The sequence below is a fragment of the Quercus robur genome, chromosome 6 (assembly GCF_932294415.1).
Source record: "Quercus robur chromosome 6, dhQueRobu3.1, whole genome shotgun sequence".
Classification (NCBI taxonomy): domain Eukaryota; kingdom Viridiplantae; phylum Streptophyta; class Magnoliopsida; order Fagales; family Fagaceae; genus Quercus; species Quercus robur.
In genome coordinates, this window is record NC_065539.1 from 10,541,994 (window position 1) to 10,569,217 (window position 27,224).

General features: G+C 34.7%; 1 protein-coding gene across 1 annotated transcript; it reads left to right on the forward strand.

Moving 5' to 3' along the window:
* Positions 1–1,943: 1,943 nt before the first annotated feature.
* On the forward strand, positions 1,944–26,948 carry LOC126732706 (mitogen-activated protein kinase kinase kinase 5-like). Its single transcript, XM_050435696.1, has 10 exons — positions 1,944–2,283; positions 2,562–2,996; positions 3,518–3,677; positions 3,758–3,845; positions 5,382–5,444; positions 5,540–5,700; positions 5,877–5,952; positions 18,777–18,842; positions 18,916–19,035; positions 26,194–26,948. The coding sequence occupies exons 2-10, from the start codon at positions 2,570–2,572 to the stop codon at positions 26,371–26,373; spliced, it is 1,341 nt and encodes a 446-aa protein (XP_050291653.1). The 5' UTR covers positions 1,944–2,283; positions 2,562–2,569; the 3' UTR covers positions 26,374–26,948.
* Positions 26,949–27,224: the final 276 nt, after the last annotated feature.

Below are 27,224 nucleotides of genomic sequence, written 5' to 3' on the forward strand. Positions count from 1 at the left end.
CACACTCACTTTTCTACCAAAATAATTTCTTGCATTCACACTTACTTTTCTACAAAAATAATACCACTTTGCATATACATACACACACACACACACACATATATATATATATATATATATATCTCTCATAACTTACCACCTAATATAGTTTTGTACATGCTAAGTATATATTTATAATACAAATAGTCGTTTCAATTATTTATAATCTTTAAAATTCTTATTCAATGACATTATAAAATAATATGTTTATTAAATGCTTTGTACGTAAGTGGCTTAAAATATTAATAATACTTAACCACTTAAACACATAGTTTAATTTTAAAAAATTGGGTCGGAGTGTTACACAAACCACCCCATTATTTTATAAGAAAAGCTTCTACAGAAGGACTGAATTCTATTTGTTTTTTGGCTGAACTAGAAGGACTAATTCAAGAGTTCAAAGGTCAACGTTTAGACTTTAAAGTGTTGACTAAGTAGCTCTTTTAGTATTTCAATGATGAAGTCGTTCAGTAAACATTGTGTTGGGAAAAAATCCTAATCCAGCAAGCACTAGCAATAGCAATAGCAAGTGCTTGTGAATTAAAATCTATAACTACCAAGCAATAGCAATATTATGGAAACAAAAAAGTTTTAGCAAGTACCACATAAACACAACTACACAAGAACACCTAATCTTACGTGAAAAACCCTCTAGTGTAGAGGGAAAAACCACGGGATAGTTCTAAAAAATATCTACTATGAAATAGAAATTACAACTATCAAGTTTATGCTAAACTTGAGTCCACAATAAATTGGATATACAACAAATAAATCTCAAGGAGTAAATACAATCTCGCCACAAAACCAGTAACAAAATCTTTCTCTGAAAACTCTAACTCTCCATGGTTGTAACCCTCAAAAGCTCCACCAATTTATCTTCCTTGTGTGTAACTTGAGCAAAGAAAAATGTTTTTTTTTTCTTTTTCACTCTCTCACACTCTCACTGTGTTTCTCTCTATCTCTTCACCCAAACTGCACCTCAAATACAGTGGCGGAGTCCGGAATTTATATTTGGGGGGGCCAAACATAAAATTAGACAATTAATTATTTTTGTGTATATATTAATTATATCCATACTAAAAGTAATGTACATACAATTTAATAATCAAAACCCAAAAGTGTATTATTTCTGAATTACCAACTCCTAAACTTGTCCATGAACCTAGATTTTTCAAATTAAATTATCACCCATTAAATATAATGACTAAAATTTTAAAAAATACTAATAATTTAAAGATTTTTAAATAAAAGACAAACAATCATTCAAATTTCAATATAAAAAAAAATAGCTATAACTACAACCAAATACATGTTATATTATTTTATATATAAATAAAATGATAAAAATAATATATTTTAATTATATACATTTATGATGTTATGATACATTGATTATTTTAATATTTTAAGAACAAATAAAAATATGAGAAAGTGAGACTAGCCTACACAGCTACACAACTGCTTTTGTAGGAAGTATTTTAACCACACACATGTTATGTAGTGGAGGAAAATTATTTAAGTGCTACTTTCACAATATTTTTACAACAATTTCTCAATAAATCTTAAGTGATAAGTTATTATTAGTTTTAATTTTAATCCACAACTAAATAAATTTTTTGCATACACGTAACAGCCAATAATAACTTGTCATTTAAAATTTATTGTAAAAATATTGTGAATATAGCATTTCTTTATTAAAATAACTCTACTATATACATACACTAATTTTTTCAGATATTTTGGGGTGGGGGGGGGCGCCAAGGCCCCCTTGGGTCCCAATGTGGCTCCGCCACTGCTCAAATGGCTGAATATCTCTGTGTTTTTGCCCACTCTATGGAACTCACACACTCTGCTTCAGCCCTTTCTCAGTGTGTTTCTCTCTTAGCCACACAACATGGCCGAATGGCCTTTTTTTTCTTTTCCTTCTTTTCTCCTCAGCGTGTCTCACACGCTTGAGTTTTGGAAGCTTGAGGAAGTAAGCTCATGAATTGAGCTTTGACTTATGTGACAAGAGGGCTGAACCCCCTAGGTGCCATGCACCCAACACATTGTAATCTTCATTACATCAAAATCAAATGGAGATAATTTGTTTATTTCCAAATCTCACTCTCTCCCTCCGTCTGTGACTCTCTCTCTCTCTCTCAGATCAACACGGCGGAGGTTTCCAAGAACTTCGATTCCGTCAAGTTCGGTCTGATTCACATCAGCCGAGTGGTTTCTCTCTTAGAGCTCCGACTTGTTGAGGTAGTTGTTGTAAATTGTAGATTAGCAAAAATTGAAAAGTGGGATTTTTTGACCAGATTTGACTATAGGAGTTGATTTAAATACTATAAGAAGAATTCATGTTTATAGGAGTTCATTTCACTGCTAGTTTACTTTTACCGTGTTGCACTTGCACCTTTTCATTTATTTGAATAAAAATCAAATTCATCTTAAAAAGAAAAAAGAAAAAAAATTCAAAATTATTTGTTGGGTAGAGTGGTTTTGTTTCTTAATTGAATTTCCAAATATATTGGATACAGAACAATTTATGGCAGCAGCAGTGGTTGGAGGGGCTGTTCTTGGGGCAGCACTTGGAGCGAGCTTTGCGGATTTACATGACACAGTTAGGGATGTGTTATACAAAGCCAAGAACTTCAAACCCATTCTTACACGCCTCAAATCCACGTTAGATCGTTTGGAGCCTATAATGATATATGCAAAACAATTTGATTGCCCAAAAGGGGAAGAAACATGGGGCTTGATCCAACAAATGAAAATGGGTGAGAACCTGGTTCGCAATTTCTTGAAAATCCGGTGGTGGAAATTCTATCTCAAATTCTTATACTGTCGCAGACTTGAAAAGTTGGACAACAGTATCGTCAGGTTCTTTCTGGTTGATTTGCATATAGTGCCGACTATAGGGACGCAAATATGGAAGACGGTGCAAATGCATTGTCCTGATTTCAAATTGAAAGGTACTTCTATCTCTTTCTTCTTTTGTGTGTGAGTAATTTTACTTTATAATTGGCGAGTTTTTATTAGGAAGTATTGTTTGCATATTATTGAAGTTATTTAAAGTGCTAGTGGATCCTTTTCATAATAAAAGTAAACCGTTGCCAGGTGCTTAATACGTTTTAAGTGAGATGATTCGTAATATTTAAATATAAAATAAATAATATTTATTTATCTTTCTATGTTTAAATTTTTTTATCTTTTGTTTAAAAGTTATTTTCTTGCTTTTTGAGATGTAAGATTATTAATTAAATTTTTATATTTAAGTTTTATTAAAATCTTTTCTACAATTGATAATAGTTAATGCGCTTAATTAACACACTCATAACAATTTTCTTTTGGTAAAATAATTAAGGGGTTTCAATTGAGTTGGATTTCAATTCCTTCAATAGACGTGGGGGAAGGAATGGAAAATCCACTTATATCTTTTTATTTAAAATGAAAATAAATTGTCATTCTAATTAATCTCTTGAAACCTCAACAGTGCAAAGTATTTGTCCTGGAGCAGCCACACCTTCACCGTTTGCTCCCACTCCCCAGCCTTTTGCTGAAATATTGGTGTCATTAGGTATAGATAGCCAATGGCAAAAAGAAAAACTTCTTGGGCGCGGTTCATTTGGAAGTGTTTACTTGGCCACCAAATGGTATATATGTTTGATGTCCTTCTTGTGCTAGTTTCTTTACCTGCATCAATGTCTTTAGTACAGTTACACTTTTCTTACAGGAATACTCGAGTTTCATGTGCAATAAAGGAAGTTAGAATATTTCCTGATGACGAAAGATCTGCAGTCTCTATAAAGCAGTTATGGCAGGTCATTCTCCAGAATTTTTTCACTACTAGTTTCACTCTATAATTATATATATTGTTATCAAACATATCAAGCTTTTGTCTTGGTTTATTGAAGGAAATCGTATAGTAAGGATTAAAGTTCATGGTCTGAATTGTCTTGATTTGTAAATATGGTAATTTTCTGCTACCAACAGGGGGGTTAATAGCTGCAGCAAAGGGTTTACTTTTGTTCATAGCTTAGGGAATTCTTTGCAAACATATTTTGGGGAGTTTTTTTTGCTCATTATATATGTGTGAAAAAAAAAGGTTTAGCTTGCATCCCATATCTTGGACCTTATAATAAGGAAACCATTAGCACATTCATTTCCTCAATAGCACAAAGCTGTCAGTGGGTAAACTATGCCAGACATGCATGCAATGAATAGTTGGAACCTGAACATGTGAACATTGGTTATGGTTGACCTAGTAGGCGTAAGTATGCTTAGGCTAATTATTGCATAGGCATTTTAATGGACCATACATTTTATTTCTTGTTTTATACTTATATATTTAATTTTACTGGTAATGGTGTGTGTCTGTGTTTGTTAACTTTCCATCCTTAGGAACTCTCCCTATAAGGCTATAACAAAAATCAATGGTCGTCCATTTTCACTAAGAAGTTGTTTGTTCTTGTTATGACATGGGGCTTGTGGAAGGGCATTACACAAACAATAAAAAAAACAACCAAACAAGACAACAATATTTTGATGTGGTTCAACCAACTCCAAGTCTTAAAAATGCCTATTATTTTTTATTTTTTCATAGGCCCAGGGGGCTCGGCCCCCTTTGGGGACCTAGGAGCCCCCTCTTAGGTCCGACCCTGCACCTCGATGAAGTTTGCATCACACTAACCATAAAAAAGCTTCATAGCTCTTAAGTCTGAAAATATTTAATCTCCTTTAATAGAATGCATTACAATTCTTTAAATAGAAGACTCAAAATAGGGTTTCTTAAAACCCTAATAAGGCATGAACTTGGACTCCTTAGGCTTTTACTACCAAGCCCAACTAAATAACCAAACTTAAATAAAACCCAAAAGAGGACTTAATGGACTGTTAGCACAGCCCAAATCCAGAATTTAAAAAATTACAAAATTGCCCCTGACACTTAAAAATAAATAAAGCAAAACAAAACCGTCTTCCCATTGCCTCCTGCATCACCTCTAGAGTGGCATTATGGTAAGGGAAACTTTTATCTCTTGAAAGTAATTATCCACAATGATTCTAACTTATGTAATTCATTAGAAGGTAAAAGTATCTTAGTTGGTTGATGTTTGGCCAGTGATTTTTTTAATGTAGTTTGGTTTGATCTTTGTTCTGTGTGTGTCAGGAGTATGTATGACATGTTTTCTTAGATGTTGAGTTATAGAATTTACATAAATAAATAAATATTTATTATTATTATTGTTTTGGTAAATTGTCGTTATAATTCTCATGGTTCTTTCTGTTTGTAAATTGTCTTTATAATTATTTATTTGGATTTCTTGGCTCATGCCTCTATTACTCCTTATTGGTTTTAGGAAATCAAACTTCTCAGCGAGCTAAAGCATCCAAATATTGTGCAATATTATGGCAGCGAAATAGTGAGTATTCTCCCAGTTTGCATGTTTAGACATTCTCAACATTGTTTACTGTAGTATCCTTGCGGCAATGTATGAAATTAATGTTATGCATGCAGGTTGATAGCTGGTTTCGTATATATCTGGAGTATGTTCCTAGAGGTTCAATCAAAAAATATATTAAGGATAATGGAGCCATACCAGAATCTGATATTCGCCGGTTTACTACCCATATTCTCTCTGGGTTGGATTACTTGCATAGCAATAATATAGTTCACAGGTGCAATTCACGTTTGATTTGATTTGTTGAAACAATCTACTTAGTGTTGCAAATTAGAATTTAACACTTACTATAAGTTCGTAAAATTTCTATGCATCTCTTCAGCATGGAAGTAGTCTTGGGGATAATTTGCTTAACTTGACGTTTGGATTTATTTATTTTTCATGTGTCAATAGGGACATCAAAGGGGCTAATTTGCTCATTGATTCATCTGGAGTTGTCAGGCTTGCTGATTTTGGGACGGCTAAATGTGTGAGTTTGTTTTCTTCTTCTTTATCACTGTATCATCTTGTGCTTAGATTTTAATCTTGCATAATGATTTCTCTTTTGATGTAGTTGTTCTTCCTTATACATTTAGTAGATGGTATTTTTTTTCATTTTCTTCTTCTTCCTATACTTAGATTCACCTTAACAGTCCCTCATCATCTTGAACTTTTCGTAAGAAAATATCTTTTGACTTCACCTACTTTTTTTTTTTCCTCATTAAAGAAGGTTCTCAATATTTGTTTAAAGAAGATAAATTGACATTTGTATCAATGTTTTAAATTTCGTTCCATTCCAGTCCTTAATTTGGTGCACATAACTCTTTGTTCCGTTTTGGTCTAAATTCCAATTTGTTTCGGACTATTCCGACGTACCGAACGAATTTCAGTTATTCTAGTCTCTATATTCCTGCTTATTTTAAACTTTGGAGCCCAAAAGTCATCATTTGACTCATTTTATTCCCATATCATATTTTAAATTTTTTTTGGTTACTTAGATATAATGAAATATGAAGTTGAAAATATATAAATTATGTACATGTGTGTGTATATATATCCGGTGCGTAATCTTGAAATGGTGGACCGAAACACACCAGTACTGGAATATTTTGTTCCAATTGTCAATCTGGAACATAATTCAAAACTTTGATTTTTATGCTCAAATGTTCAATTTTGATCAAGTCTATAAATGTGACAACAGCATGACCCTTGTTATAAGTGTTAGGTTAAAATGAATTGACTCATTGCAAATTAATTAATTACCCAAGTTAATTAATTAGTCAAATTACATGCAATAATGTGGTAGCATAAACAAATCACCAAATAACTAAATGCAGTGAAAATTAAATTTGACATAGATGATTTGTTTATGAATGAGGAAAACCACCAAGGCAAAACCCCAATGGGTGAATTTAAGGTCACCACTCCCGAAAACCCACTATTATCAATCACAAGCGGTTACAAGTATAAGGAATCTTACCAAACCCTTTGGCTTATCTCGAAATACCAACCTACAATTGAACTCTTACCCCAATACCCAATTGGACTTGTATTGTAGCGGCAATCTCTCCGTTCAATACACAAATCCCAATATGTAACTAATCAATGATGCATGGATCTAAGTACGTGACTAACACCAGCAACTTGAAGAAAATGTTAACTGCAAAGTTCTTCAGTCCATCAACGATGAAGATCAGGAAGTTCCTTGGTTACAAAACCCTATGGCGCAAAGATGTACTAGCTTCTTCGAAGAGAATGATGAATTAGGTCACTGTTTGCATTTGGTCACTCAAAAGATGTGTGACGGCGTTTAAAATAATCCTTATATATGTCTAGGATTGTGAGAAAAGAAACCCTATACAAATATTTTAGCATGGCCCAAACATCAAATTTGGAAATTTTGATTTCGTAGATCTCTACAGATTCAACTTTTGTCGAGCTTTATTCTTAAATCTCGATAGATACTGTTTTTGTTGAGGTATTTGTCGAGCTTTAATAAACAGCTCTTCTTCACTTGATTCTTGGTCAGATCTTCATGGTTTTAACACTTGACTTGAACAACATGTTTCTTGAAGTCTTAAACCCAACCTAAATCTACCCAATTACAAGTAAAGTACATTTTGTCAAAGGATTAGCCAATTACATAAAATATGTCCCTAACAATCTCCCCCTTTGGCAATTCGTGACAAAATCATAGCAAACAAATAATCATGAGAGAAGTCTTAAATTATTAAACTCATAACCACTTGTTGTATTACAAAAGAAATCTATCCCTACTACAAACTCTTGAAAATTTTTGCAAGAAGAGAGTTCATGGCATGATAGACTTTCACAACCTTTCTTTTTGAAACACTTAAACAAGACTCATCAAGGCATCATGTGTGAAAAAGAAATAAAGATTGCATACATAAAGAAACATGTGTATAAAGAGGAAAAAAAAAAAAAAAAAAAAAAAAAACAACAACAACAACAACAACACATGTAGAGATAAGTGAAAAAAAACATACATCATCATCATATATATGAACATAAAGTACAAAGTATGTCATAAAAAAAATGGTCACAAGATCGGTATACAAGAGGCTAATGTTACTAAAAAGAGAGAAAAGTACATATAAACCTTACTACATCCCTCAAAACTATATACACTCCCCTTATAAAAAATGTCCTATACTAACTGTAACGCCCCAAAATCATAAGCAATAAAAGTCTATTTAATCTGAATAATCCATAAAAAATATTAAATGAAAGAAACCAACAATCTAAAATCTCATCACAAATGTCAGAGCTCTAATCCACCAAAGACAAAACATCCTCAAAATAATTCTCTAGTACAAAGTTTAATGCCATAAAAAAATCATAATAAACTCCTCAATTCCACAAAATAATTCATAACTGTTGTCTTCCACGAGTCTCTACTCCAATAATTCCTTTAATGTATCTATAAGGGGAAATAAAGGGGGGGTGGGGTGAGATAACTCAATAAGTGGAATTCACTAACATTGGGGGTGTGGGAACAAACCTTTCAAATAAATAATTCTTTCAACAAATTCATAACTTGTAACTCATCAATATTTTGTCATCAAATATTTCACATAAAAATAATAATATCTTTATATTGTAAGACATCATAATATATATATATATATATGGTTATATATATATATCAATACCATCATATAAACAAATTCCTAGACTTTTCTTGTAGTCAACATTTACGCCTCGTTGACAGGGTTGTCCTATCCCCTTTTTAGGACTGGAACCTCCTTTACATCCCTTTACTTAAGGATGGCTCCTTTGGAGCCTAAAGGTGCACTCCCTTGCTAAGGAGTTTCCTTTTTGGATCCTCAATAGTATACTCCCTTGCTAAGAAGTTATCAAATGTGTACTGTCCCCTTTTCTAGGACCGTCCCTTGCTAAGGACTAGCTGCAGTCTAATTGTCCTTTGCTAAGGACTAAATACAATACTGAGCTTCTAATCACGACTTGTCATAGGTTTTCAAAACACATTTCAATATGCTCACAAAAATAATCCATTCATAATTCTCAAAAATATAAAGATATATTCTCGCATACAAGTTTAAATAAATTCAGGTTGTCCCACAAATTTTCATAAAACGAATAGTCAATGTGCATATCAAACATTTATAAAATATCAATTCATATATAAAATATCAACATGTTTCTTTGATATAAAATAGTTTAATAATCAACACTGTTTTGGGAAAACCCCCAAAATTAGTAAACACCACTTACCTCTTAGTTGCAAAATAAAAGGAATCAATCACCCTTGAGTCACAATGAATCAGTAGAATTAAAACTTAACAACACCAAAAATAGGTTCATCAATACACAATTTCCCACTTAAACGGTTTTATCCTAGATAATATTGATATATCCAAAATCCTCCATTTATTCACTTAACTATCCAATTCACTTTCAACTTTGATCAAATTTTTGGACTTAGAAAAATATTGCTGCCTAATCAGATTTTTCTATTAACGTAATCATAGGTATTCATGAACTTCAATATGGCCGAACCTAAAGTCAGGGTCACATGTATGGAATAGCTTCAAGTAAAATAAGACTCAATATAGGCTGAATGATGGATGTCTGATCATCTAACAAAAAAAGCCATATATTATATATATCCATTCACTCTAATATTATATATATTCAACCTAGTATTGGAAGCCACGTGATAGCCCTCAATTTATCAATCTAGTTACTTAGTATTCCCACTTGATGATATCTATTGACTTTAATATTATATATATATATATATATATATATATTTATTCAATCTAACATGGGAAGCCATGTACTAGCCTTACTATCAATCTAGTTGCCTATTGCCCCTTTAATGCTGCTGGACTAGTTTTAGACAATAATAAAAGGTGATGGTTAATTGGTCAACAATTGAGGCTATGTGTGAATGCATATTAACCACAACTACAAATGCTCTTTTCCCTTTAACATGGTGACAAAGTCCAAGCCTATTACTCTATTTGGTTCAATTTCAAAGTCTGTGGCCCTTCCTAACATATTGAACAATCCTTATCTAATATAACACAATTATAGGAGCCCTTTTCTATTAGTATAATGATAGTCTAGGTTCATAACAGTTGCTAGCTATTGACTATTCAAACTTCTTAAATCTAGAGCATGAGAAAATCATACCTGTAGACTCCAACTCAACGCCACAATGAAGAAAGGCAAAGTTCAATAGTCGGCTGAAGAAAAAGGAAGCCCCATCAGTAAAATACACGTGTGACTAAAGAGGAAGAAGGCTAGAGTTTTCAAGGCCCATATATTTACTTATACCACCTCACTTGGGCTTCATATCCCATAGTATTTATCTTATTTTTAATATCTTAGGCCCAAATCGATTTAATCCATTTAATTGTAGGTCTCCTTTATAATTTATGTATAATAATTAAATAGGTATCAAAGTTATGGGGTGTTACACTAACTCTCCTCCTAAATACAAGACTACTCTTAAACCCAAAACTACTCTCCCTTTTTGTCACAAATGACAAAGAGCAAGTCACTGAGAGGTCGTCATCATCGAAAGAGCTAGCATCATCCTCATCATCATCATCGGGCGACGCCTCTGGAGAAGGAGAGGGAGAAGGAGCAAGACCAACCATGCAAGCCTGCCGGCGGGCAATACGCCTACTCAGGTGTTCATCTAACACATCTCATCAATGAGATAGTCAAGACAACCACCAATGTCAGCATGCATCCACTGAAATTGCTCCATGATGGCCTCGAGGGTCACACCACCAACCGCGGAGGAAGAAGGAGCGGAAGAGGATGGAATAGCAGAAGTTGCAGGATCGGTCGTCTCCACTCTTGGCCGCTTCGGTCGAAACTGAACCTCACTCCGCCGGATAGAACCAGGGCTGATAACACCTATGATGGTAAAGAAAGGAGAGAAAGGAATGAGAATGTAAAAATGCTGAAGGATCTGCATGATAGCTGAAGGAAAGATAAGCTTATCACGGGTAGCGGTATCCTGATACACATCTATAATAGATGTGATGAAGTGAGAGGCAAAGTCAATGGAAAGATCCTCCATCAAGGAAAAACGAAAACAAGCACAAGGCTTAGTGATGGAGTTATAATGAGACCAGGCTTAGTAAATTGCAGCAATTGACTTCTAAATTTGAAAGCATTAGGATGTCTGATGATGAATCTTTTGATGAATTTTATGCTAAATTGAATGATATTGTTAATTCTGCTTTTAACTTGGGTGAAATCTATGATCAACCTAAAATTGTTAGGAAGATTCTTAGATCTTTGACTGAAGACTTTAGACCCAAGGTGACTGCCATTACTAAAAGCAAAGATGTGGACTCCATCCCTATTGATGAACTTGTAGGATCTCTTCAATCCTATGAGTTGGATCTACCCAAAACTACCAAATCCAAATCAATGGCTCTTAAGTCAGTTGATGATGTTGAAGGTGGTGGATTTGATGATGAGCTCTCTGCTACAGAGATTACCTACCTTGCCAAGAACTTTAGAAACTTTCTCAGGAATAGTAATAGAAAGGCAAGAGGCACAAACACTGATGAACCTAGAAATTTTAGGAAGCATGATCCCACTAAGGTTAACAACAATGATAAACCTAGAGAAAGAGTAGGTCAATCTTCCAATAATTCCTTGGGCTCTCAGTGTTTTGGATGTCAAGGGTATGAACACATGAAATCTGAATGTCCAACCTATTTGAAGTCTAAGGGTAAGGCTATGGCTGTAACCCTTAGTGATGGTGAAGTTTATGATAATGAGTCTGATTGTGATGAGGATGGAAACTTCATTGCTTTCACCGCTACTGCTGTAGTTGATGAGAGCATATCTATTGAAGAGAACCCTTCTGATGGGGAACTCTCTGAAGATGCAGATCTTCAAGAGGCCTATAATAAACTTTACAAAGTTGCTGCAAAGGATGCTATGAATGTTGAACTTGACCTGAAGAAAATTGAATCTCTTGAGCTTGAAAAGAAAAATTTGCTTGTTAAACTGTTTGATGCTAATGATCTTTTGAACAATGTGAAAACTGAAAATATGCTTTTGCTTGATAAAGTTAAATCTTTGGAATTTGATTTATCTGTTGCTAGATCTGCTAGTTCTAAACTTGATCAAATGCTAAGTGTTCAAAAGTCTTCTTCTGACAAAACTGGATTAGGTTATGTTGAAAGCATCTCTGTGTCCGCTCCTCATTCCACAAAGTTTGTTCCTTCATCTTCTTCTTCTGAACCTTCAGTGAGTGAGATAGTGAGTGAAACTGTCAAACCTCCTGTGAGTGAGGTTGTTAAACCCTTAGAAGGTTCATCATCTAGGAAGATTAGGGTTGATCTGAAAGAGTCTAAGTCTAAGAAGCCTACCCTATCTAAGGACAAGACACATGATAAGCCTGCATGGGTTTGTTACTTTTGTGGAAAGTCTGGACACATCCATCCAAACTGCTACAAGCTGCAAGTTGCTAAGAGAGCAAACAAACCAAAAGTACCTGTGCCTCAAGCACTTGATCCTATGGTACTTATTGGTGATTTGGTAAAGGTTTTAAACCTTTATTCCAATCCTGGAGTTGGTAATTATTCTCATGTGAATAAGAACTCCAATGCTCGTGGTGCATCTAAAAGGTTTTGGATGCAAAAGACTCGATCTAACTGAGTCTTTCTGATATGGTCCTTGTGCTTCATTGCTCTACCCTTTGTGACCTTTGTTCTTTGGTTTTGTTTTTATTTTTTATTTTTTGTTTCTAGGATTTGCATTGCATAATATTCATGCATTTCATTCTAGGTGTTTTTTTTAATAATAAAAAAAAATAAATAAAAAGGGAAGAAAAAGGAAGCACATTGTGTTTTGTACTATTCTTCTTGGTTTTTGAGAACAAGGTTGGTCAATTTATTTTCACATAACATGTCTTTTGTACCTTGTTTAGCTTTGATGAGCTTGCTTATTGCACTTTACTAGTTGAAGCTTTGTAATGCATGTTGTGTGAGAAAGATGTTTATGGTTTTTTGATTACTATATCTTAATCTTGAAGTCGCATGTTTTTAAATGTTTAACTTGAACTTTTAGAGAAAGGCATAAATAACCATCTCATCACTATTCACTAGCTAATCATGAATACCTTAGTGCATATCATAAGATTTTGTGCTCGAGAAAGTGTAGCACATGCACAAAAAGAACATAAGGTGAAGCCTCGGGTTAAATTGCTTAATTCTTAAAATCAAAATTGGTGTGTACTATTAGGCTTGATGCCAAACTCACATAACTTAAAATTGGTATGTATATTATGAGGCATAAATACAAGAAACTTACATGATTGCAAGCTTATGATCTAGGAGATATGGGAGTTATATGATGTAACTCTTTAGGTGATAGTCTCTTTTAAATTCTTTGTGATGAATTTTGTAGACTTTGTGATTGATTGCTATTCACATATCACCTCACATGTATCTCAAGCTTTTGCTAGTTGCACACACTACATGAGTTACTCTTTGCTAAACATTGTACATGTTATTGTGTGTGTTTATGGTCTGACCAACCAAGTTTTGCAAATACTTTGAATTTTGTACAAAATTAATTTGTTGCTGGAAAATTTGTAGAGAATGCAAGAATTTTTGTTTTTGGGAATTTGGGCTTCAAATTCTTGTTTTGAAAATCATATCATCACATACTCATGCATTTTTGTTCTTAAATTTCAATGCTTTGAGTTAATTCTAAATGTTTTTCAAAAACTGTGTTTTTTCCTCAAAATTTGGTGAGCCTCTGCCTATTTCGATCGATCCATTCTGTTTTTTGATCGATCAAAAATTTTTAAATTTGATAGAGAGAGTCTCTATCTGTTTCGATCGATCAAGGCTGTTTTTCAATCGATCGAAACTCGTGAAACATGTTTTTTAAAAAGGTCAGATTGTCTTTTTCAAAAGGACTTTTTCAAAAGTTTTTCAACTTTTCTCTCTCTCCGCGTTGGCTATAGGCTCCACCATCAATTTTTTGTCGTTTTCCTTCAAGATTTTTGCAAGGTTTTTGTCCTTGAAGGCCAGTAAGTCTCTTTTGCCCTTCCTTTTGCATTTTATTTCATGTTTTCATGCATTATTCATGCATTCTTGTGGCTATTTTCGGCACTTTCAAAATATTGGGGTTTTTGATGGTTCGAACCTATTTCGGTGAAATTGATCAATGGGTTTTTGTTCTATGATGCTATAATAATGATCCTTGTAGTTTAATTTGATCAATTTTGTGGTTTTTGAAAAATTGGAAATTCTAGGGTTTGAATTTGATCCAAATTGGGGATTTTTGTCTAATTGGGTTAAATTGATGAAATTGGCTTATCAAATTGATGTATTTGGTCATTATTTTTGTTATTCTATCATGTGTGATGATCAATTCGTCAATATTTTTCAAATTGATCAAGTGGTTTTCCAAATTTTGGGGTTTTTGTGTTAATACCTCAATGTTCAAGCCAATTTTGTGAATTTGAACCTTTGGACTTAATTCACTGCATTAGAACATGCATCATGTCATTTAACATGTTCATGCTTCATATAGATTTTTATTCTATATTCTGTTTTGTGCTAACTTGCAGTCTGCCCTTGGTTTTGTTTGTTTTCTCTCTCTGTGTGTTGGTCCTTATCCTAGCACCATGCCTAGGAAAACTAGAGCTCATAGGACCATTTCCACTTTCTCTGAGTCTCCCACTAGGGTTGAGTTGTTTAGGAATGATAAGTGTAGAGAAGCCTTTGAGACCTTGAACTGTAAGTGTAAGATATGGGCTGAGCGAGCTGTGGTCTTAAATGAGCTTGATCCGGCCATTAGGGCCAATTTTGAGTCTAGAGGTTGGTTGTCTCTCTTAGAGATAGATCATCCACCCCCGACCGCCCTGATTAGAGAGTTCTTCTCGAACCTCTCTTGCCACATCTATGATTCCAACACCCTTGTTAGGAGCTGGATACGAGGTGTAGAGTTCACCATTATCCCTCGGGTAGTGGCTGAGACTCTTGGGGTTCCGGTTGTTCGGGAGCCTGACTATCCCTATGATGAGTCACCTTCATTAGATGTAGTCATGTCTTACATCATTGGGTCATCTATCCAATGGGGTTCTGATCCTCGGATCACGTCCGTTGAGCTTACCGAGATGGCCTATCTCTTTTTTAGGATAGTGTGTCATTCCTTGTGGCCTATCTCTCACTTTCACACCATCCCTTTAGAGCGATGTGTGTTTTTGTATGCCTTTGTTTCTGGAGCGTCTATCAGTTTTCCTCACTTGTTCCTTCATTCTTTGAACGAGGTTCATAGGAGTTCTGCTGTAGGGCATGCGCTGATTCATCCTATTTTCATTCATAGGATTTTGCTCTTCTTAGGTCTAGATGGTTTTCCGTCTGGTGAGCCTGTTCATGTGATTGCTCCCATAGGTGCCACCTTTCTTCGTCAGAGGGCTGCTCAGTTGAGAGTTGCTCCTTCTCATCCTAGAGGTGCGTCATCTAGTGGTGTTCCCCCTCCTCCCTCTTCTACAGGTATTGTTGCTGCTGAGACATCAGATGCTGCTGCTGATGCTGATGTTCTTCCACCGACTGCTTCGAATGATTCAGACATTCGTCGCACGTTGGATCATGTCTTGATCGTTCAGGCGGCTCAAGGACAGATTTTGGTGGACGTGCTCGATGAGATCCATGCCTTGCGTGCGAAGTTGGCGCAGTTTAGACCACCTCCCTTTTGATGATGGATATCTTGTTTGCCCTTTGGCATTCCGTCACAAAAAGGGGGAGTACTTTGTAGAGTTTTTGTTTTCAGGAGGAGTTTATTTATTTTGGTTGGAGCTTGTGGAGTTTAGATTGTATCTAGGTGCTTCACTTTGTACTTTACATTTTTTAGCTCTTGCCTTGTTTTTGTTGGGATATTCATGTTAGGGAGAGTTTTATGTTTTTGTTGGTACTTTATATGTTTCTTGTTTCAAACTACTTATTAATTTATATTTATGAGTTATTCATTGATATATGTCTTTATTTATGTGTTGTTTGAAATCAAGAAGTTATTTTGTTTACTTGTATTGTTTCCATACATGCGGTTATGCATTTTGTTTAGTGTTTCAGAAAATATACAGGTTGATTCAATTGAACTGCTGTCTACACTTGGAACTGATGGATAGTAGTTAGGATTGAATTTGTTTTATGAGCATTATTTTGTAAAGGGCTTTTTATTTTGTAAACTTTGAGTTTCTAGTTGTGTTTTGTCACGGATTGCCAAAGGGGGAGTTTGTTAGGTTCTAAAGTCTTAGGATTTTATGTATTTAGAACTCTAATTTGTATTGTTGGCAAACCATGATCAAAACAATGTGTTTAGAAGTGTCTAAGTCTAGCTTAAAGTTGTGCATCTATGTAAAGTTGGAATCGAGTTAAAGTAGGAAAGGATTGTGCCTTTCGGCCTGGCTCGATCGATCGAAAGACAGGCTCGGTCGATCGAAGCTCGGGCAGAATGTTTTTCTGCAAATTCATCCAACTCAGCCCTAAGTGTTTTAAAATGTTTTTAGGGTTTCTTATTTGTCCTAAGTATAAAAGGCAAACCCTAGTCACGTTTTAGTGTTGCTCATATTTGTGGTTTGTGTAAATCTCTTGTGAGATCTAGAGGAGCTTTCCTTTACACAAACTTAGGGTTTTCAAGGAGAAGATTTATCTACGCCTTGATGATCAATTCAGTTGCTGCCATTGAAACTTAAAGAAAACATAAGCGGGTGTGCTTGTATCTAGTGGTGAATCCAAGAAAGAAGGAGTCCGTGGATTCGGAGCTTACACGTGGTCGTGTCAGTAAGTTCTACTGGTTGGTAGTAATAAGAAGTCGAGCATGGGGGCTTGTAAGTCTTATTGTATGAACTTCGATTCTTTCAAGATAGTGGATTCAAGTTTACCTTGAGGATAGCTAGGTCAAACCCTCCCCAGGTTTTTACCGATTTGGTTTCTTGGGTGATCATATCTTGTGTTATTTATTTTCCGCTGCTTTGCATGATTTGATCTTTGTTATTGTGATAACCTAGACTTGTTTAATTGGACTAAGTAACAACTTGGCTAATTACCTAGGTTAAATCAATTGTTTTAAGGGGTCTAAAAACTAACAACCATGTTCAAAAATCTCGAACCTTTTGCAAAGTCCGAGTAAGGGGTGTTTAGAAAACCACCCCAAAGAGAAGGTTTCTCACAAAAGTGAGAAATAAGCTTGTCTCTAGACACCGTCCTGAGATGCTCATAACCAGAGTAGTCAAGATGCGCTACCCTAGGAACATATAGTACCTCAGATATAAGATCCGGAGTAACTACGATACGTGTACCTCTGAATGTTGTAGCAAACTAAGGCACAGAGGTATCGATGGTGTGCACCTTTGAATGTTGTAGCAAACTGAGACTGTCCTATATCCATGACAAACAGGGGTCAATGGATCATACAACAAAGATTAAAACATTATCAGAGTGTGTCTGCTCTGATACCACTTATTGGGTTAAAATGAATTGACCCCTTGCAAATTAATTAATTACCTAGGTTAATTAATTAGTCAAATTACATGCAATAACGTGGTAGTACAAACAAATCACCAAATAACTAAATGCAACGGAAATTAAATTTGACATAGGTGATTTGTGTATGAATGGGAAAAACCATTGAGGCAAAACCCCAACGGGTGAATTTAAGGTCACCACTTTCGAGAATCCACTATTATCAATCACAAGCGGTTACAAGTATAAGGAATCTTACCAAACCCTTTGGCCTATCTCGAAATACCAACCTACAGTTGAACATTTACCCCAATACCCAATTGGACTTGTATTGTAGCGATAATCTCTCCATTCATTGCATAAATCCCAGTACGTGATTAACCTATGATGCACGGATCCAAGTACGTGACTAACACCAGTAACTTGAAGAAAATGTTGACTGCAAAATTCCTCAGTTCATCAACAATGAAGATCAAGAAACTCTTTGGTTACAAAACCCTATGGCACAAAGACACAATAGCTTCTTCAGAGAGAATGATGAACAAGGTCATTGTTTGCATTTGGTCACTCAAAAGATGTGTGACGACCTTTAAAATAATTCTTATATATATCTAGAATTGTGAGAAAATAAACCCTATACAAATATTTCAGCATGGCCCAAAAATCAGATCTGGAAATTCTGATTTCGTAGATCTCGACAAATTCAGCTTTTGTCAAGCTTTGTTCTTAAATCTCGATAAATACTGTTTCTGTCGAAGTATCTATCTAGCTTTAATGAACAGCTCTTCTTCACTTGATTCTTGGTCAAATCTTCATGACTTTAACACTTGACTTGAACAACATATTTCTTGAAGTCTTAAACCCAACCTAGACCTACCCAATTACAAGTAAAGTGCATTTTGTCAAAAGATTAGCTAATTACATAAAATATGTCTCTAACAATAAGAATGCAGAATATATAGCGCAGTGTAATCCTTGGTATAAAGAATGCTCTTGTAAAATATTACAATCAATAATGTTGCTTTCTCTTTGTGTTTTATTCATTCCATACTTCAAGCATTTAATAGCAAATTACCCACTGGCTGAGAATAATTCAAAGAAATATGGGTGACTACCTACCTAATTTGATAAGTTGATGTAAATTATGTTCATTATTAAAACCATTCATGTTATCTTTTATTGTTGTTGCCAACTTATCAATAAAATAAAATGAAAGAATTGTTGTTGCCAACTTTCCATTATAATTTGCTTTCTGGGATTCTAGATGATGTGTCTAATATTGGACTTAAGAAATTTGGGACTTATTATTGCACAGCTTGCTCTACACGCAGACCCAGCTAAGCTTTATTTTATTGGAACTGCACACTGGACGGCTCCAGAGGTATTTTCTTGCTGCTACATCAATTTCTCATAGGCCTGTATCTTCCCCTACTGAGTTCATTGTCTTTTTGCAGCTCGTGCATGGTTTGGAGCCTTCCAGCCCTAATGCTGTTCTTGCCATAGATATTTGGAGTGTAGGTTGTACTGTTCTTGAAATGTTAACTGGAAGACTTCCCTGGGGTGATCTTGAACCGGTAGGCACCTAATGTTCCTTTATGTGCTTTGTTCATTGGGAAACTTTTACCTTGCAGTATTATATTACAATAATTGATGTTTCTTTGCATATATCTCATTAAATTTTGATTAAAAAAATATTGCAATAAGACCCCATCATATTCAATTCTTGAAGGTTTATATGGTTGGATTGTTGCTTTGCATTAGCTATTTTGGTTCATGTTCATCCCATCTAATCTAAGTTACTGACAACTGAAAAAGGCTAAGATCAAGCTACATTTGTGATGCGGGAGCTTAACACAATTATTTTGGAATTTATTATTTTAGATTATCTTTATCTCGTGGGAGATTGGATTTCTTATGTAGTAATTGGATTAGTTTAGACTTTCATTTTATTATGAGTTCAGATTGGGATTGGTGTTTTAAATTATTACTAGTTGAGAGTTTTATGGACATTATCTTTTCGTCCTGGAGGTTGGAAGGCTCTGGTGGTGTTTTTTAAGTAGACTTTTTGAGGAATAAAATTTTAGGTTGGAGACTTTTCCAAATTGTTGGGTGTTGATTTCCAAGTTTTCTAGCTTAATGCTGATTTTAAACAAATCGTAAGTGCTGAGTCTTAGGGATATACTTTAATTTTACTATTGATATTGTCTTGCAACAACTTGGTATCAGAGTACAAACAGACCAACCAAATCCAAAATAATAAACCCTGCTGGCATATCATATTTCACACTTTCAAGCCCAAGTGCCACACTAAAATTCTACAAAATCCCAACGTTAGAATTCAAGCACATAATGGTGGAACTCAAGGAAACCAGAGAAAGAGAGAATTGAATGTGAATGATTCTGTGTATTACAAATATAGGACCTCTGCTTCTTATATACAGTAAGAATAGGCGGGAAAACTTAACAAACTATTAACAGACTAACTAACTAATCAATCTACCAATACAGAGCTAACACGTGTCCACCACTAGCTAACTAATTACATCAATATTAAACGACTGGTAGCTCTAGAACCACTTATACAATACGACTTGTAGCATCTCTGCTTCTTCCTTTCTATCTGCTGCAATTGCAAGTTGCTATGTAGCCTTGAGCTTTATCCTTAAACACCCAGCACCACTGTGACCCATAGATCCCTCCACCATAATAGTCTGAAACACGCGCACACAAAAAACAAAAACCTGAGTCAAACCCAATATCCCACCATTATACAACCAAACCACCATAGCCCATCAGCTGGAAATCCCAAACAAAATAAAAATCTTTTGTTGTGATACTCATCCCATCAAATCACGGTAACCCAAGCCAAACAACAAACCCACCCATCAGAAAAGCATCTGTCAAAACTAGGGATGACAAAATCAACCCAAACTCATTTGCCCACTCAAACCCACCCACTTAAATAAGACCAAAATCCATCCAATTATTAATTGGGTTAAATGGGTATTAACCCAATTAAACCCAATTAACATTAATGTTTATTGGGTTCTAATTGGATACCTATTTAGACCCAATTACAATCCAACTATCATTTTTACAAATCATCAAACTCTAAAATGCCCCAAAACCACTAAAATTACTAAAATACCCCCTCAACCAAAAAAAACCAAAATAACACCTAAACCTAAAAATGACTAAAATACCCCTAAAACCTAAACAAAAACCAAAATACCCCTTAAACCTAAAAAATGAACAAAATACTCCCAAAACCTAAAAATTACCAAAATAACCCCAAAATGACCAAAATGCCCCGAAACCCAAAAAATGACCAAAATATCACTCTAAACCCAAAAAATGACCAAAATACCCCTCAAAAACTAAAAATTACCAAAATACCCCAAAATCTAAAAATTACCAAATTACCCCCCAAAACCCAAAAAATAACCAAAATACCCCTAAAACCGAAAAAATGACCAAATACCCCCAAAACCTAAAAATTACCAAAATAACCCCAAAACCTACAAAATGACCAAAATACCCTCGAAACCCATAAAATGACCAAAATACCCGCCCAAAACCTAAAAATTACCAAAATACCTCCAAAACCCAAAAAATGACCAATATACCCCTTGAAACCCAAAAAATGACCAAAATGCCCCCGAAACCCAAAAAATTACCAAAATACTCCCGAAACCCAAAAAATTACCAAAATACCCCTGAAATCCAAAAAAGACCAAAATACCCCGAAACTTAAAAATGACTAAAATACCCCCGAAACCTAAAAGTTACCAAAATCCCTCTGAAACCTAAAAAATGGCCAAAATAACCCCAAAACCTAAAAAATGACCAAAATAACCCCAAAACCTAAAAAATGACTAAAATACCCTCGAAACCGAAAAATGACAAAAATACTCTCAAAACCTAAAAAATGGCCAAAATAACCCCGAAGCCTAAAAATTGATCAAAATAGTCTGGAAACCTAAAAATGACCAAAATACACCCCCTAAAACTATAAAATGACCAAAATACCCCCTAAACCTAAAAATTACCAGAATACCCATGAAACCTTAAAAATGACCAAAATACCCTCAAACCTATAAAGTAACGAAAATACCCCTAAAACTTTGAAATGGCCCAAATAAACCCAAAACCTCTAAAATGGCCACAAACAACCTGAAATCTCTAAAATTACCAAAAATACCTTGAACCCCCTAAAACGACCAAAATACCTCTAAACCTATAAAACAACCAAAATACCCCTCAAAATATCTAAAATGACCAACATACCACTAATCCTATAAGATGAACAAAATACACCAGAAGCCTCGAAAATTACCAAAATAGGAGTTTGGGGTATTTTGGTTGTTTCGAGGGTATTTTCGTTAAATTAAAGGTTCTAAGAGTATTTTAGTCATTTTTTAGGTTTTGAGGGAATGTCACTAATTTTTTAGGTTTTAGGGGTGTTTCGTTAACTTTTAGATTTTAGGGCCATTTTTTGTAATTTTCTAGGTTTTGGAGGTCGTTTAATAACTTTTTAGGTTTTGGGGATATTTCAATCATTCCTTAGGTTTCTGAGGTATCTTAGTCATTTTTAGGTTTAGGGGGTATTTTGCCATTTTTTATGTTTAGGGAGTATTTTGGTCATTTTTTAGTTTTAGGGGGGATTTGGGTAATTTTTTAGGTTTAGGGTGTATTTTTATTGACTTATAGGTTTAAGGGGCATTTTTGTCATTTTATAGGTTTTGGGGTATTTTGGTCATTTTTTAGGTTTCGAGGATATTTTGGTCATTTTAAGGTTTAGGGGTTATTTTGGTCATATTTAGGTTTCAGGGATACTTTGGTAATTTTTTAGGTTTCAGGGGGTATTTCACTTAATTTTTAGGTTTCGAGGATATTTCGATCTTTTTTTAGGTTTTGAGGGTATTTTGATCATTTTTTGGTTTCTAGGTTATTTTGGTCAATTTTTAGGCTTTGGGGTTATTTTGGCCATTTTTAAGGTTTCGGGGGTATTTTGGTCATTTTAAGTTTCAGCGTTATTTTGGTTAATTTTTAGGCTTCAAGATTATTTTGGTCATTTTTTAGGTTTTGGGGGTATTTTGGACATTTTTTGGGTTTTGAGGGTATTTTGGTCATTTTTAGGTTTCGGGGATATTTTGGTCATTTTTTGGGTTTCAAGGGTATTTTGGTCATTTTATAAGTTTTAGGGCCTTTTTGTCATTTTATAGGTTTTTTTTAGGGGGGTATTTTGGTCATTTTAAGGTTTTGGGGTTATTTTGGTCATTTTTTGGGTTTCAAGGGTATTTTGGTCATTTTTTGGATTTCGGGTGTATTTTGGTCATTTTTTTCGGTTTCGGGAGTATTTTGGTCATTTTTTGGGTTTCGAGGGGTATTTTGGTCATTTTAAGGTTTCGGGGGCATTTTAGTCATTTTTTGGGTTTTGTGGGTATTTTGGTAATTTTAGATTTGGAGGTATTTTTGTCATTTTTTGAAGATTTTAGAGTACTTTGGTCATTTTCACTTTAGTGACATTTTGATAATTTTGATAATTAGGTAATTGAGTGGGTTGGGGTTTACCCATAATAATTGGGTTGGATTGGATTTGGGTTAGAAGCAATTAGTCAAATGGGTTTTAATGGGTAAATGAGTTTTATATACCCAACCTAATTATGCCCACCCCAAACCCACCCATTTGCCACCCCTAGTCAAAACCAAAACCAGAGTGTCCAACTACCTCGCCACCATTGCCAAAATTAAAAACCATAAAAAAGGGCCATCGCTGTAAAGTCCTCTATCCCTTCAAAGAGTTGCCGCCACCCAAGAGGTCACCAAATGTCGATTGAAGCTCCACAACCCTAACTTTTACCCAACCCGATTCATATTAAAATCATACAAACCATCATAACCTAACACATATAAGAAGCCTGGGAACCTTTTGCCTGACCCCAATAAAACCCCAACACAGCCCATTAAAAACTTAGGGATAGTTATACTTTACCCACCTGTGGTTTGCCTCTAATTTGACTTGTCTACTCGTGGTTTCAATTTTGATATTTTACCCACCCGAGGTTCAATCAGTTACTACTCTGTAACCCACCTCCCTATCTGCTATTACTCTAACACGTTTTCTTTCAAAATCAAAACACAAAACAGATCAAAAAGATAGGTTTCTTGATTGCTTAAGAACTTCTATGAGAACATATGCCCAGAAAAATCAAACCTAAGTCAACCACTATAAATATCATATTTTCCTTATCTACTTGTCTCCTTCCTCTCACCTATTCTTCTACAACATTCTCTATCATGTTATTGATGCTGATTTCTCTTCCATGTGAGTCTGAAAGTTTTCCAGTCCAAATAGCCTAAGACAAACTATTTTGAGTCAGTACATCAGCTTTATCTACATTTTCAAGGAAGGCAATGTACAAGGGTTTCTTGGTTAACTCCTCAACAAGACAATCAACAAGAGTTTTCCCCCTGAACTTTACATCATAACCATTCATTCCTTTGAGACCATAGATTGTGTTTGAATTAATCATCCCATCTTGGGAACTCAAATCCATAGAAATAAAATGTTCCTGGCTTCCATGTAATTTCTCAGCAAGAGCAAGAGCTATTTTCTTCTTACCAAGCCTATCAGGTCCAACAAAATTAAACCATATATCTGCTCTCAGACTTGCTCCCTGGCGTTTTTTACTTCTTGTTTGGCAGCAGGCTATTGTTTGGCTAATAACACAAATTGCTTCTTCTTGCCAACCGACCTTCTCAGTCAGTGCTCTAAATAGTGTCTTCAGGTCTATTTGGTCAAACTGCCCACCATAGAGAAGGAAAATATGATATTTATAGTGGTTGACTTAGGTTTGATTTTTCTGGGCATATGTTCTCATAGAAGTTCTTAAGCAATCAAAAACCTTAACTTTTTGATCTGTTTTGTGTTTTGATTTTGAAAGAAAACGTGTTAGAGTAACGGCAAACAGGGAGGTGGGTTACGGAGCAGTAACGGATTGAACCTCGGGTGGGTAAAGTGTCAAAATTGAAACCATGGGTTGGCAAGTCAAATTAGAGGCAAACCATAGGTGGGTAAAGCGTAATTATCTCAAAAACTTAACCTGACTAAGTCAAAAAAAAAAAAAAAAAAAAAAAAAAAACTCACAAAAGTTTTATTCGAAAGCCTGCAACCTAACCAACAAAGTCCTATAAGAATCTTTGAACTTTAGTCGTGCCAACCCACCAACCCCATAACGATCGGTTCAGAGCACCTTAGCCAGCCAACAGAGGTTTTTGTTCCCTTATTTTCTGAGGCTTAGGGCCCATTTGGTAATGTTATTCTAGTAATATTGTTTGTATTTTTTTGGAAATATATGTGGGTAAAAAAGTGGGTGGAAATACATGTAATATTGTTTAAAAACTGAAAATATGTGTTTAAACACAAGTACCAAACGGGCCCTTATTATTTGAGAGCATCATGGTAATCTCCAAACCACCTATTTTTTATGGTTATAAATATCAAGACCCAGGATTTTCAACAATGGGCTATTTTGAGATGAATCATTTTAGAGATATATATTAGCCCATTGTTATAGGCCCAGGGCCAAATCCAAGCCCAATCTTGTGCAAACTAAGTCTCTTATTACTTGTACTTTAAGCCTATTAACCATAAATAATGTATGGCTAGTTTAGGGTTTAACCTCTTATATACATCCATGTTGTAGTACATCATAACTTAGGATTTGTACTTTCAGTAGAAAAAAAAAAAAGGATTTATACTACACTCTTATATAATAAAGATGTAGCTCTTAAAGATTTCCTTATGGTTCATCATAACATAGGATTTGTATTATGTAATTCTCGTGTTCTTGTGTTCTTGTGTTCCTAAACATGGTATATCAAGGGGTTGTTGGTGGATTTCTTTTTCCTCTTAAATTTTTTTACTAGAAATGTAGTTTTTTCCCCCAAAAAAACAATTTTTTTTATGAATATCTATGATGTGCAAGTTTTTCCTTCTCCTTTCCCTGATGTTTATAATTAATAACTTCCTTCTGTGTTACTCTTGAAGCAGTTCCCACTTTGGCTTTGTCCCCTGCAAATTATTTTGTTGTATTGGCAGTGTGCTTGTTGGTCACCAACTAGTGGCTAGTTTTGTTGTGGTAAAGTGAAGTTAATAGCAGCATGTACGTAATGAAACTTGTAGTCCAATTTGTTCTTAAGTACAATTCAAGTGTTGTAATAAATTTAAGTGAGGTGCGCTGGATTTTTGTGTGTGGATCTTACCGCAATCTATTTGTTACAATCAGTGACTTAGGAAATTATTTATTTAATTCAAGTCCTATTAGATTGATACTAGATCTCTTTTCAATATTTAGATTTGTGTCTTTTCTCTATAAATCAGGTTTAAGTGACTGTAATTCAAGTAAGTCAATAACACTTATAATTCATACTTAATGCGTCCATGCTATTAGATGTGGATGAAGCACAGTGAGTGTGCTTATTTATATGTTTTGCAAATTATGAGATGATTATGGCTAGCATGTCCATTGAATTGGGAGTTCATCTTAGAAATGGTTATTGATTATTACATATTAAAAAATGTGGGTTCCATTATGGAGGGAGAAGCATGTATGGCATATGTTATGTTGTATCTGGTGGCATTGCAATGTAGTTGTCTGGTGCTTGCTTGTAGGAGATACTGGATTGTGGTAATTAGATAACATTTCTTTTTATCATATTTGATGCAGGTAGCAGTCATTTACAGGTTAGGTAAAGGGATGACCCCTCCTATACCTGAAACATTGTCACCTGTGGGCAAGGAATTTTTGAGTCTCTGCCTTAAGATAAATCCTGCAGATAGGCCATCTGCTACAAGCTTACTAGAACATCCCTTCGTGAAGAACTCGGAGCAGCTGGATGGCAACTGAGCATTTAATGGGAAGAACCTGACGATAAATATAATTGTCATGCCATTTATTGTTGCTAAATTGTTGTTTTTATTATAGTTTGTCTTACATTGTTAGGATAAACCACATAGACCAAAAGAACATTCTGAACTTTTCAAAAAAATAAATAAATAAATAACATTCTGAAAATAATCATGATCATCCCAGCCCTTCTGGAGAAAGGGAAAAACTACTGGCTTTTTGTCATGGGCTGTGTTGATATGCAGCTGTTGAAATTGGATTATAGACTTCACAGATGCTATAGTATGTGACTTGCAGCCATAGGGTGTTGTGATAGTAGATTAATTGCCTCGTTTTTTTTTTATCATTGAAAGCTCTGAAGTTAGAAAAGCTTCTTCATTCTGGAAGTTAATTCTGCATGGGAATTTAGAAGCAGTTTTGCATACTACTCATTTAGAGCTTCAGATATCACGGTTACTTAACCATACTTTCTGATGCTAATACTTTTACCTCCATGTACAATTGGAGTCAATAAATGAATTTGTAGATATTGGATGTTGAAATTATTGATCTATCTTATCCTCTCATTTTAACTATGGACCTATTGCAACTGTTTTACATAAATACATTACTTGCAATGAAGGGGGATAAAGCTTCTCTTGAATGAAGATGTCGGATGGTAGGATTAATTGTTGGACCAAAAGTCATTGTTCCCTCATTAGAGAAGTTAGTTCAGCATTGTTTTTTGTCCATAAAAGTTAGCAGGTCAAAATCATTTTTTAAATCATGCAGGAAGTTTAGTTTTCGGCATTTTTGTTGAAGCTGGAACTGAATCACATAATAATGGCAAAGCCGAACATCAAGTGAAAGGC

Bases quoted from the DNA above. Each gene is read 5' to 3' on its own strand.
- LOC126732706 (XM_050435696.1), top strand. From the start codon at position 2,570: ATGGCAGCAGCAGTGGTTGGAGGGGCTGTTCTTGGGGCAGCACTTGGA. The intron at 3,846-5,381 runs GTCATTCTCCAG...TATTGGTTTTAG, and splicing joins CTATAAAGCAGTTATGGCAG to GAAATCAAACTTCTCAGCGA. The intron at 19,036-26,193 runs GTAGGCACCTAA...TATTTGATGCAG, and splicing joins CCTGGGGTGATCTTGAACCG to GTAGCAGTCATTTACAGGTT.